Below are 11,954 nucleotides of genomic sequence, written 5' to 3' on the forward strand. Positions count from 1 at the left end.
GGCAAGAGGAATGCACCTGTTAAATCAGCACCCTGGGCCATATACATGCATCAGTAACTGGTTAACAAAACCCAGCCCCAGAAACAATGCTGCAGAGTGTAGAGCTTTGTTAATGGGTTTGATAGCGGGACCAATAAAGTTCATTGTTGAGTTTAGCTACAAATGGCATCCTTTGTGCTGCAGCTTTTTATATCAGCTTTTAACTAGACCTACCAGTTGTACTAGCCAGACTGAGGGCGTGATCTTCCCAGAGACACTGGTTCCCATGAAATTAAACATGGGCTTCTGAAACATTCTGTGTTTGCCCTTGTGCTTCTGAAATGGACCTCTTTGCTTAGGAGAGATTTCTGTGTCCTCTCTTGCAGGAAAGGAACAGGAAAAAATCAAGGCAGAGTGAGCATGATTGTTTTTTGGTTGGTTGGCTGGTTGGTTGGTTGGTTGGTTGGGTTTTTAAGACTTAGGAGATGTTGATTTTTAAGGCTCACATGACAGATAAACAAACCACCTATAACCCTGAGTGGACAGTTGGGTCACTCTGGCCCTATCAGGCCAGCTCACTGATTCATGTCAGCTCTACCTCCAAGAGCATCAGCCCTCGATGGCATTTGCATCTTCAGTTCCCACACTCAGAGAAGAGTGTGGGGCAATTGGACTGCTCCTGCAGAGCAGGGACTGAGAGCAGCCCTCATAGGATGGATTCCTGGGCGACAAGCTCAGAAGGTAGGAAGCAGCTGGGAAAGAGGCAGAGTCACTCCCAAAAGGCAGTTTTTGAGTGACAATCTTTTGTGTATATGACTATCAACTAACAAGAGCACAATCTGAAACTGTTTGACTGTGCTGCTGTAAAGCAAGCTCTTGGAACAGGCACAGATCATTAAACAGATCCTCTTGATCCAGGAACAGGCAAATATCACTTTCCTGGGAGGGGGAAGACTTGCTTAGAGGCAGAGCTACCTCTATAGGAAAGTGTTGAGGAGGAGCAGCAGCAACAGTAAAAGAAGGTAATCCTTCCCCCCTAGATTTGGAGAAACACACAGTGAAAACAGATGAATATCCATGAAATTGCATCCCAAGGGCAACTGAGCAAATTCCCGTTCTGTTTCCTCATTTAAATGATTTTGCCTTGGCCAGGGTGAAATTTCAGCAGCAACAGCAGCAAGTCTACAGGCCCAGGTGAGCGCCAGCGCTGGCGGCCCAGGCCCGGCGCTGCGCTTTCCCCGGCGGCCAGCGGAGGGAGGCCGCTGCAGGTCCCTCCGCCCCGGCGGGCCGCGGCACCGGCCCCGGTGCGTCCGTCCGCACGGCTGGCAACGCGTGCAGCGCCCACCTTGCCCTGGTGGCCCCTGCCCCGATAAAAAAGCCAAGGGCACAGTGAGACACATGGCAGCTTCCTGACGAATTAAAGCCACTGGAAGAGCTCAGGTCCAGCAGCAGACGGGGGAGTAGAGGAGAGGCAGAAAAGAATTTGGGGGCAATAACCAGAGCACTCGGTCACTCCGAAATCAGTGACAGCAGGGCATCCGCGGACGGATCCGCCTGAAGCCGCCGTTTGCGCGGGATCCCGGGCTACCGTGGTCAAATACCGGATGCATCGGCCCTCGGCTGGGTGGCCCTGCTGGGCACCCAAGTGCAACAAGAAAGGGCCGGGGTTCCTATCAGCCCTCCTGTAACTTGCCCTCGAGTTTTGCTGTGAAAACAAAAGCAAAACAAACAATTCCATTCTCCCCGGCACGAAAATGAAGCTCGGGCACCACACGGGCTGGTCGAAAGGACTCCATTGTGGTTTTTAAAGGAGATATCTTTGCAACCGCTAGCCCTTCCCCGAGACAGCGGGGAGCCACCCGTATCCCTGGAAGCGAGAGGTATAGGGGAACAAAAGGCAAACTCCGAAGTGACATTGAAAATAAAAGGGAGCTTTGGTTACCCCCAGGGTAAGGTCGAGGGGGAAAGGTCGCCTGTCCACCAGCGCGCATACTGCCGGCGGGCGCGGCGGAGCGCCCCCGGGCTCGGCCCCGTGCGCCGTCCGCGCAGCCCCGAGGGCGGCTGCACAAGGCAGGCTGCAGCTCCCCGAGGCCCTCGGCGGGGCGGTCCGGAGGCACGGGGAGGGCTTCGAAACCAAGCTGGGGGGCAGTGAGCAACGAGCCCCCGCGCCGCCCGCCGCCGCCAGCCATGCTGAAACAAAAAAGGTCGTCGGAAAATCAAACTGCCGGGGGCGACGCCCGGCCCGCCCCCCACTCTGCATCCGCAGGCACGTCCATGTCCGTCGCCTTCGCGTCCAACCCCACCAGGGAGCCGAGAACCCTTTTTCCCGGCGCCGGCGCGGCCGCAGGCCTGGGCGAGGAAAGGGGAAGGGAGGGCGGCGAGGTGACCCACTTAAAAGCTGAGTTCCTTTTTGAAACACTTAAGAGACGACAGGGTTGAGGACTGTGAATGTATGCGTAAATATATACTCATGCATACCCACTGCCGGAGGTATGCACCCCCACGCTTGTATGTGTGTGTGTAGGCATGTCTGGGAACACACACAAAAGCGCATGACTCCTAAGATAGTTAATGTAATATACTAATAGTTATACCTAAAAGTAGATAAATAGATAGATCCCGGCAGGATTCTGTTTGTAGGTATATACAGATTAAAAGTATTTTCTATCTAAATAAAACGTGCTTATATTTTTAACTATCTCTACAGGCTTTTAGCAAATTGTCTCAACAACCACCTTCAAGAAATCCTCTGCATAATCACCGCTGTCATGGGTGTATCAAAAACGCTTCAGGGTAACAATAAGTCTTGTATGTGTGTACTGACACTGTTGCGGCAGTGACAGTCTGCTGACACTAAGAAAGCCAGATGTGGAGGGCTTATATTAACTGCTGATAATATCGGGCGAGGCGATCAGACAGTAGTTCACACATCGGGGCGAGTGATGCTGCTATCCACCCGAGACTACCGGGGCACCCATGCCTACAAAGAGCCCTTTCCCGCGGGTCCCCGCGCCGGGCAGCCGCGGAGGGGCGCGGTGTGGCTGGCGGGTCGAGGCGTGCCCCGGGGCCCCGCCGCCCCCGCCCTGGCACGGCGGCCCTCCGCCCGCCGCCGCGGCTCCGGGAGCCCTGCCCTGGCACCCCGTACCTGGCCCCACCCTGGCCCTCTAGGCCGGGAACGGCCCGGCGAAGGAAAGGACGGGGAGGGTGTCGAGGACTAGGGCAGGAGGGCTCAGCCGTCCTCCAGCAACTGGGGAAGGAGGGAAAAGAGCTGAGCGGAGGCAACGCTGCCCTCGCTCGCACAGAGCTTTGCGAGTGGGGCCGCCAGGCACCGGTGGCGAAGGGGCCCCGAGAACCCCCAGCTGCGAGATGCTCCACGCCCTGGGCAGCTGGAGGAGCAACTGTGCGTGCTCTGCGGAGGGGTGAGGATTTTCGCTTTAGCCTTTGGTAGTCTCTCTGGTTGCCTTAGGTTCCCACGCCAGGGGGAGAGGTTTCGCCCGCTGTACTGAGGGGTTTCTCCCACCCTAACGAGATAACCAGGGCAGGGGGGCTTTCCCACGGCGATGAATTGTCCCCATGAGCCACAACAGGCGTTTCCCCCCACACACACACCCAGAGCGCTCCGTGCCTAGGTAGCGCTCGCAGGGTGCGTCTCTAGGAGGACTCCTGCCTTCTTACACGCCCAAGCATGTGTTTTCCAGGCGGGAGCGGCTCTCAGCGCCCTGCCCGCGGCCGGCAGAGACACAAGTCCGCCCTACACTATCACTACGGAAACCTCCGCTCCCGGCGTAGGTGTGCTGGGCACATCTTCCATTCTGGGGAGCATGGGGAAACAGAGGGTGTATTACACCGACATGCACAAGCAACCAGAGGAGGTTTCTATGAGCTCGTTCAGGGTGGGTCGAGAGGGGCGAGTTGCGGCAAGCTGCCTCGGTGGTGCCATTTTTCCAGATGGTCATTTACATCTCTCGATGAATGTGTTAGACTTATACTGATGACCAGACGCGAAGAAAGAGCTCTGTCACAGATCTGCTCTTGCCACCTCCAACTCGGACCTCTCTAGGAACGCTGGCCCCGCTGCAGAGCGCTGCCCCCCGCGGCAGGGCGGGCTGGACGGCCGCGGGCAGGGCAGCGGGCAGGGCCGCCTCCTCGGCGCTGGGAGCGGGGCCGGAGGGCTGGGCAGGGGGTGCAGCCAGACGTGCACCCGTGAACTGATGCAGAGGGAGCACGGAGCACCTCATGGCTTTGTATCAGAAAGTTACACCTAGAAAGCGTCTTTCTTGTTGAGAAAGAATTTGCGCGCGGTTTGCGTGGGACCCTTACCCTCTGCCCTCCGAGCCCTCCGAGCTCTGCCTGGCCGAACATATCTGATTCCCCTTGGGGAGGCACAGCAGCTCGTATAAAAAAGACATTGTTGTCTTTGGAGAGCCCTGTGCGCACTTTCAAAAGCTGATTCTTGAGTTCCCAGCCCCCGCAATCCAGTTGATGAGGAAACGCTCTGCGGTCTTGGTGGCACAGTTTCCATTGGGATTGGCACCATTTGATTGACAAAGTCTCCCATTCTTCCACCTCTCGAGTGTTATCAAAAGGATTGTGTGGGGTCAGAAGCTATTGAAGGGACGTCCGTGTAGCCGCATTTCTGCAAACACGGGGTGAAAACCGTGCCTTTCTCATGAAAATGCTTCCACCAGGCAGTACGCATCTCATCTTCCTTGCTCTCCTCTTTAGCATTTCTTTTTAACTCGAGTGTTTTACTAAGCAGCATCACCAGGTAAACGAACATTTCGCTAAAGGCAGCCTAGGCAGGACTTTGTCGGGACGGCCACCCTCCCCGGAAGCTGGGAGCAGCCATCTCTGGTAGACAAAACTTCGGTGGAGGACTTGAAAGAAAAGGGAGACTGAAGGGAGACGACACCAGCGAGGAAGTTTTCTCGTCCCTTGTCCATGGTCTGACTTGCCCCGTTATAGCTCATTTGGGGCGGGAAAGCAGGTGCAGGGGCTGACCTGTTTCCTTTACACCGCGTCGATCTAGCCGTGCTAAAAGCAGCTAGACGTGGCTGTGCCTGTACGCGCGCCGGTGTACTCCTAACTCAGCGGTCAGCGGTGCACAAGAGAAGTTTCACCCACTTCCCAGCAAAGGTGAACGAAGCTCTCTCGCTTTAGCCTCCCTCTACCAGACCCCGCGCAGAGCCAAGGCCCGACTCGCTCGGGATAACCTAAGCGAGCAATGTTTCGGAGGCGATTTAACCTGCTCTCATTCGAGTGAGAGGATAAACAAGCTCTGGCAGGCGCAGCCGGCGGCCAAAGGGTCGCTCGGGCGGCGCTCCGGGGCCGGCGCAGGGCGGCGGGGAGCCTCGCCCGCCCGCGTGGCCGGAGCCCCGCTCCCCGCTCCCGCCGCCGGAGCTGCTGCTGGGGCCTACCCGGCTGCCCCACCTCGCACTCTTGTGGATGGGAACGGAGTCTCTGCTCCTGCCCCTCAAATTGCGCGGTCACTTGCCGCCTTTTGCCTCTGATTAAAACCGACCAAGCCGTCGTTTTGGTGGATCCTGCAGTATTTAATTTTTTTTTCTTCCATCCACCCCCTTCTTTTAAAGGCTCATGAAAGAGGCATGGGGATGGAGTGTCTGAGAAATTCGGGGTGAAAAAAAAAAAAAAAAACCAACCACAAACCCCAAGCAATCAAATCTCTAAGGCAAGGTCGAGTCTCGGTTGAGTCTCTCTCTCTGTGTGGGAACAAAACCAAAGACCATACTCAAAAATACACGCAGAAAGGGGAAAAACCGGGGCGAGGGAGGGGGGTGCAGGGAGGGGGTGGGGTGTAAAGAAATGTTCCAGAGATCTGGAAAGACAAGATTGAAAGGTTTCAAAAGAAAAGAGGAAAAAGAAGAGGTAAAAACCAATCGCCTTTCTAGTCCAAAGTCGCCCTTCTCTGCCTTTGGTGACCCGGCAGACTCACAACCAGCCCACTTCGGGATATTCAGCCTTGAGGGAGCTAGTGCCGAAAGAAGCAGCTGAGATGATGTAAGAGAGCTGGAGGCCTGATTGAAGGAAAGTTCCCCCGATTATATTTGTGTGGAAAAGCTCACCTCTTGCAGAGCTCTAAAGTGTAATCAAGACTGAGGCTTACACTTGAAGGATGTTAACTCTCATACGGGAACCTACTTTCTCCTAAACGGTTTCTTGCCTAGTGAATGAGAGCCTTCCAATTGAAGCAAAATGATCCTTATGTACTAATATCAAGCACAGCCACAAAGCGACCGGCTATTTATGCTGCCACTTTAGACAAAGATATTTAGTTATTCCCGGGTAGCAAGTGCACTTTTGCATTTTTAAGCACGAACTAGCCGAGCACAAACATATTTACAAGTGCAATTACTAAATAGTTACTTGACACTTCAAAGTCCCAGGGTTAACTGTACCTTCGCTGTAATTTCCTTAATATTCAGGTAATCGCTGTATTAAATTGTGGTTGCCAGGGCCGTAGGCCGGGGTGTGAAACACTCAGGGGAGGTTTCTCTCCTCTGCCCCGATCACCCCGAAATATAAGATTTGGAGACACTAGGCGTTGGAAGATTTCTTCAAAGACCCAGATGACATTAGCTACTGGCTGCCTGTACGTGTGCGTGTGGCTGTTAATGGATCGCTTTTGTTTTCACACCGGATCCGAGAACAGATCCGAAAGTGCCAGAAATTGCAGTTTATTGGAAACTACAGGGAATTTATTGGCAAGGTCGTGTAGCAGATGACCGGAGAGGTCTTCTCCATCCAGCTCCCGTGCTATATAAATAACCTTAGAAAGCAGCTTCAGCTTCAGAGGGACCACGAGAGACTGTGAGAGTCTTTGCCTTTGAGAATAACAAGCGACATTTTGCGCTAACCTATTTTTCATCGGCCTCTCGTCCCAGGCAATTAAATTACTGCTTGATTTTGCAAACTTGTGGCTTCCACCCCTCTCTGAGATATTAAAAAAAAAAAAAATCCCTATCTGAAAGGAATTTGTGGGTTTAGGGAGACAAACGATCCTCGCACTGAGTGTCTTAGGAGACAGAGAGAGTGTTCCCGACATGCGAAACCCCAAGCGCTTGTTCAGCCCCAGCCGGCCGGGGCATCTGACAAGCCAGTGCGGGGAATGCGGGGCGCGGGGAGCTGTGGCCCGGAGAGAAAGATCTGCCCTCCGAAGAGTTGTCCTCCCGGCGGCGGGGCTCCTTCCGGACCAAACTTAGTGGGGGAAGAGGGAGATTCTGTCCTTTGGCTTACTGGCATTCCACCCCGTTTCCCCAGCTCTCACAAAGGCTGGGCTGACAGCCTTGCCACCCGGGAGCTGTTTTTAAATCCTTTCACCCAGTCAAATGGTGGTCTTTTTTGCTTTGCCTTCCATTTCCCGTCCACGATATTGTAACCCCCGAGGAAAAAAAAAAAAAAAAAAAAAGAGTTGTGCTCACGGGGTCTTTCTTTTTTTCCTCTCTCTCCCGTCCTTTCTTGTCTCTCTCTCTCTTTTTTTTTTTTTCCTAAAGACATAAAAAAAATTCTGACAAGTAAGACTTAAAGGTGTTTACCTTGTCATCAGCATGTAAGCTAATTATCTTGGGCAAGATGTAGGCTTCTATTGTCTTGTTGCTTTAGTGCCTATGCCCCGCCTCTGGTGGCAGCCTAAAACCTGGCGTCTGGCTAAAACAAACGAAAGGCAGCCCTGAGCCTCCACTCAATCCAATTAAGGCGGACTTCGTCCACTCGGTTACGTGTACATCCAACAAGATCGGCGTTAAGGCAACACCAGAATATCTGGCAAAAAAAAAAAAAAAAAAAAAAAAAAGATTTGCCTCCCCTTCCTTTTTTTTTTTTTTTTCCCCAGCCGCCGAATCATGTCGATGAGCCCAAAGCATACGACTCCTTTCTCAGTGTCTGACATCTTGAGTCCTTTGGAGGAAAGCTACAAGAAAGTGGGCATGGAGGCCAGTAACTTGGGGGCTCCCCTGTCAGCCTACAGACAGTCTCAGGTTTCTCAGCCGGCCATGCAGCAGCACCCCATGGGCCACAACGGAACAGTGACTGCCGCCTACCATATGACAGCGGCAGGGGTCCCCCAGCTCTCCCATGCTACGATGGGGGGCTATTGCAATGGGAACCTGGGCAACATGAGCGAGCTGCCGCCGTACCAGGACACCATGAGGAACAGCGCTTCGGCGACAGGATGGTACGGCACCAACCCGGATCCCCGCTTTTCCTCAAGTAAGTCAGCTCGGGGCTGGGTGGCCGAAGGGGGCTTGCCGCGCAACTGCCCCGACACACCGCGGTCAGAAGGCACGGGGGGTCCGCGACAGGGCAAAAGTCGGTCTCAAACCCAGACGCACCCCCCAAACCCCAAATTCCTCCTCCTGCCCGAGGATCGTACCCGGTCTTTCCACCCCGGCTGGTTGCATGTCAGCCTCCCGCGGCTGCTTTTATGGGGCAAGTGGGTTGGAAGCCCGGCTGTGGCGGGGAGCGAGAGCCTGGCTTTCGCCGTCCAGCGGGGCGGGAGCCTCGCGGCCCGGGGGCCCAAAGGGACCCGGCGGTGCCCGTCCGCCTGCGCGCCGCCCGGCACCGGGCGGGCGAGGGGGGAAGCCGGAGGCGCCGGGGCCGCGTCCCGGGAAGCGGCAGGGGAGCGGCAGAGTCCTCTTCGGCCGGCGCCGGCGGAGCCGCTGTCCGCGGCCGCTGCCGCCGCGGCTGTCACATTAGGTACTTTCCTGGCTGTGCCCCCGGGCAGGACGAGGGGTGAGTGGTCGCCCTTATTCACCGGGGCTGGGCCGGGCGAGAAGGGGGCCACGGCTCGCCCCAGGGACGTGAGTCGTTGTTTAGAAGCGCGGGTGTCCCGAGGCCGCGGCCGGGGCTGGGCTGCCGGGGGGCTGCGGAACTCCGCTGGGGGCAGGCGGCGGCGGGGGCTGCCGGAGCGCGGGGCCCCACTCGGGCCGGGCCGGGCCAAGCCGAGCCGCCTAAAACGTGCCGCCTTCTCCCTTGCAGTCTCCCGCTTCATGGCGCCGTCCTCGGGCATGAACATGGGAGGCATGGGCAGCCTCGGCTCCCTGGGAGACGTGAGCAAGAGCATGGCCCCGCTCCAGAGCACGCCGCGGAGGAAACGGAGGGTCCTTTTTTCGCAGGCCCAGGTTTACGAGCTGGAGAGACGTTTCAAGCAACAGAAATACCTCTCCGCCCCGGAGAGGGAACATTTAGCCAGCATGATACATCTCACCCCGACTCAGGTCAAAATCTGGTTCCAGAATCACCGCTACAAGATGAAACGCCAGGCCAAAGACAAGGCTGCGCAGCAGCAGATGCAACAGGAGAACGGCTCCTGCCAGCAGCAGCAGTCTCCCAGAAGGGTGGCAGTGCCAGTGCTTGTGAAGGATGGCAAGCCCTGCCAAGCAGGCTCCAACACACCCACAGCAGCTATCCAGAGCCATCAGCAGCAGGCAGCTACAACGATCACAGTGGCTACCAATGGCAACAGCCTCGGACAGCATCAGAGCCACCAGACAAACAGTGCGGGGCAGTCTCCAGACATGGGACAGCACTCGGCCAGCCCTTCCTCTCTGCAGAGCCAAGTCTCCAGTTTGTCTCACCTAAACTCTTCTACTTCTGACTATGGCACTGCCATGTCTTGCTCCACCTTGCTATACGGTAGGACCTGGTAAAAGGATTAAACAAAGAAAAAGGGGAAAAAAAGGCAAAAAGAAAAAAGAAAAAAAAAAATCAACAAATTTTCCCAGTTACACAAATCTCTGTCCTCTCCAAACTACTGTGTGCTTTTTTTTTTTTTCTTTTTTTTTTTTTTTTTTTTTTTTCTTTTTAATGCTCTTCTCCCTTTCCCCCGTTTTACTGAGCGGTCCCTGCGGACCTCTAAGAGAGAGACTTTTTTTGTTCCATTTTATTGTTACTGTTGATGGTTTGGGGTCTTTATGTTTTTTGTCCCCCAAAGCTGTCCTGTGGGGTGTATAAAAATATTCAGACTAATAACCATGGAGCAGTCTGCAGAAAGGGGACCATCTTTAGGCATGGTCTGAAGACTTGGATATCAGATGTACACTTTGCCAGCGTCTAGGACTTGCATGTAAATACAGAGATTTTGGGGGATGGGGTGGTTTTCCCCACCAAAAAACGCATTCGCGTCACCCAGACACAATAAGCAGCTTCCCCCTTCCCGGTCTCTCCCAGCCCGCCGCCAGGGCCAGCGGATGGAGACGTGGAGTCATCAAAGGCTTGGCTTTTATTTTCCTCCTTACGTTTGATGTGAACCTGTAGCTGTATAATGCTGTCAAAAGTTGGACTAAACCCATAGTTTTTAGTAGCCTGTATATTTTGTTGTAAAAAGAAAAGGAAAAAAATACAATCAACCAAACCAACCCCCACCTTTTTTATGGACACTGATCACCCCGTCGTAAATCCTCCGGCAGTTTGTTATTTGCGCACGCCGCCTTTTCCTGTTGTAACTTATGTAGATATTTGGCTTAAATATAGTTCCTAAGAAGCTTCTAATAAATTATACACATTACGAATATTCTTTTTTATTTCCCCCTTTGGTTTCCCCTCCCTACGCTCCTTTCCTTACATCTTTCTTCTTTTTTTCCCCATTTCGCCCCTTCACCCCCCCGCTTTTTTTTTCTTCTTGGTGGAAAATCAACCCGGGATGTTGTCAGACCCCGGAAGGCCCGTGCCCCTCCCAGGGCCCAAACCCTATTCCCAAAGGAGAGCTGTGCCAGAGGGTTAACGGGATACAGGATCAGTCCTCAGCGTGCAAACAGCACAAGCAAACGCATGGGATTCACGAACTCGAAACCGAAGGAATCGAGTCCAAATTCATTAGCCCGATTATTTTTTGGGGGACGAGGGTGGGGGCGGAGGGCACCTCAGAGACTTCTTGCTAGAGAAAGCAAAGTATTCGGGGACTAGAAATTCAAATGCCAAAGGCACGGAGGAGAAAGAAGGTAAAAGTCTAACGCCATTAGGAAAAAAAAAATAAAATAGCGAAGAACCTGCTGTCAGTATAGAACGTGAGTCCGATTTCAAGTGTCCAGTTTTAATACCTTGTAAGAAAAAAAAAAAAAAAAGAAAGATAATTTCTACCAGGTTTTCCTATGTACTTGTATTTTAAGGGAAGTACAGTCACCTTATTTATAATCAAAATAAAAAGATAGTTTATTGTGTACAACATGTAGTTTGAATTAACTTTCTTTATCAGCTGTGTTTAATTTTCTACATTTCCATACATTTCATTTTCTACATATCCAACCCCACACGTCCGTTCACGGGCACGCAGGTTCCCCTGTACAGCCCAGCCCACTCCTCAGGCGGAGGTCAGCCGCAGGCTGCGGCTCGCTGGAACACAGACGGCCTTCGGTTCTTTGGTTTGGGTGCTGTTTTTCGTGTCGCATTGTTTTCTAAGGGGGCGGTTGTTAGTTTGATTGTTTGTTTGTTTCTTGGGGGTTATTTTGTGGAGCCATTTGGAAAGTTTGTAAAGAAGGAGATGAGGAGAAAGTGTGTGCGCGCACGTGGGTGGGTGTGCATAGGTGCGCGCCGGGCTTAGACGCAGAAGGTAAATACTGTCGGTAATGCAAGGCGGTTAGACGTAACTTTTCTGTAAATATATAAAGCATATGAAGCTAAACAGTTCGTGTCTGACGAGTCCGAAATCCCCCCGTAATTCTCTATTTTCAGGTCCCAAATATCCGTTTTGCGAGTGTAGCAAATTAAGAAGTATTCCCCTTCTAAAATATCTCGTAGCGTGTTTTCCTTTGCATCTGTTGCTCAGTTTCTTTTTTTTCCCAATTCCATACAAAGCGACTGCAGTCATTGAAACACCTCTGAATTACAGAGGGGTTACGAAATAATCATATTTTTGAAGTGAAAGAAAACAGGTTGCCTGGGATGGAAACAACTCAACTTCCAATTTAAGTAGCAGCTTTCGAAAGCTCCAGTTCTTTATTTATACAAGATAGCTGATGTTA

At 53.1% G+C, this 11,954-nt stretch overlaps 1 protein-coding gene across 1 annotated transcript; it reads left to right on the forward strand.

Annotated features, from left to right (window-relative positions):
• The first annotated feature begins 3,187 nt into the window (after positions 1 to 3,187).
• NKX2-1 (NK2 homeobox 1) lies at positions 3,188 to 10,501 on the forward strand. Its single transcript, XM_068192904.1, has 3 exons — positions 3,188 to 3,398; positions 7,829 to 8,205; positions 8,974 to 10,501. Exons 1-3 carry the CDS (start codon positions 3,346 to 3,348, stop codon positions 9,642 to 9,644), a joined length of 1,101 nt encoding a protein of 366 aa, XP_068049005.1. The 5' UTR covers positions 3,188 to 3,345; the 3' UTR covers positions 9,645 to 10,501.
• The last annotated feature ends 1,453 nt before the right edge of the window (positions 10,502 to 11,954 follow it).

Source organism: Anomalospiza imberbis, chromosome 6 (genome assembly GCF_031753505.1).
Source record: "Anomalospiza imberbis isolate Cuckoo-Finch-1a 21T00152 chromosome 6, ASM3175350v1, whole genome shotgun sequence".
Lineage (NCBI taxonomy): Eukaryota > Metazoa > Chordata > Aves > Passeriformes > Viduidae > Anomalospiza > Anomalospiza imberbis.

Bases quoted from the DNA above. Each gene is read 5' to 3' on its own strand.
- NKX2-1 (XM_068192904.1), top strand. From the start codon at position 3,346: ATGCTCCACGCCCTGGGCAGCTGGAGGAGCAACTGTGCGTGCTCTGCG. The intron at 3,399-7,828 runs GTGAGGATTTTC...TTTTTTCCCCAG, and splicing joins TGTGCGTGCTCTGCGGAGGG to CCGCCGAATCATGTCGATGA. The intron at 8,206-8,973 runs GTAAGTCAGCTC...TCTCCCTTGCAG, and splicing joins GGATCCCCGCTTTTCCTCAA to TCTCCCGCTTCATGGCGCCG.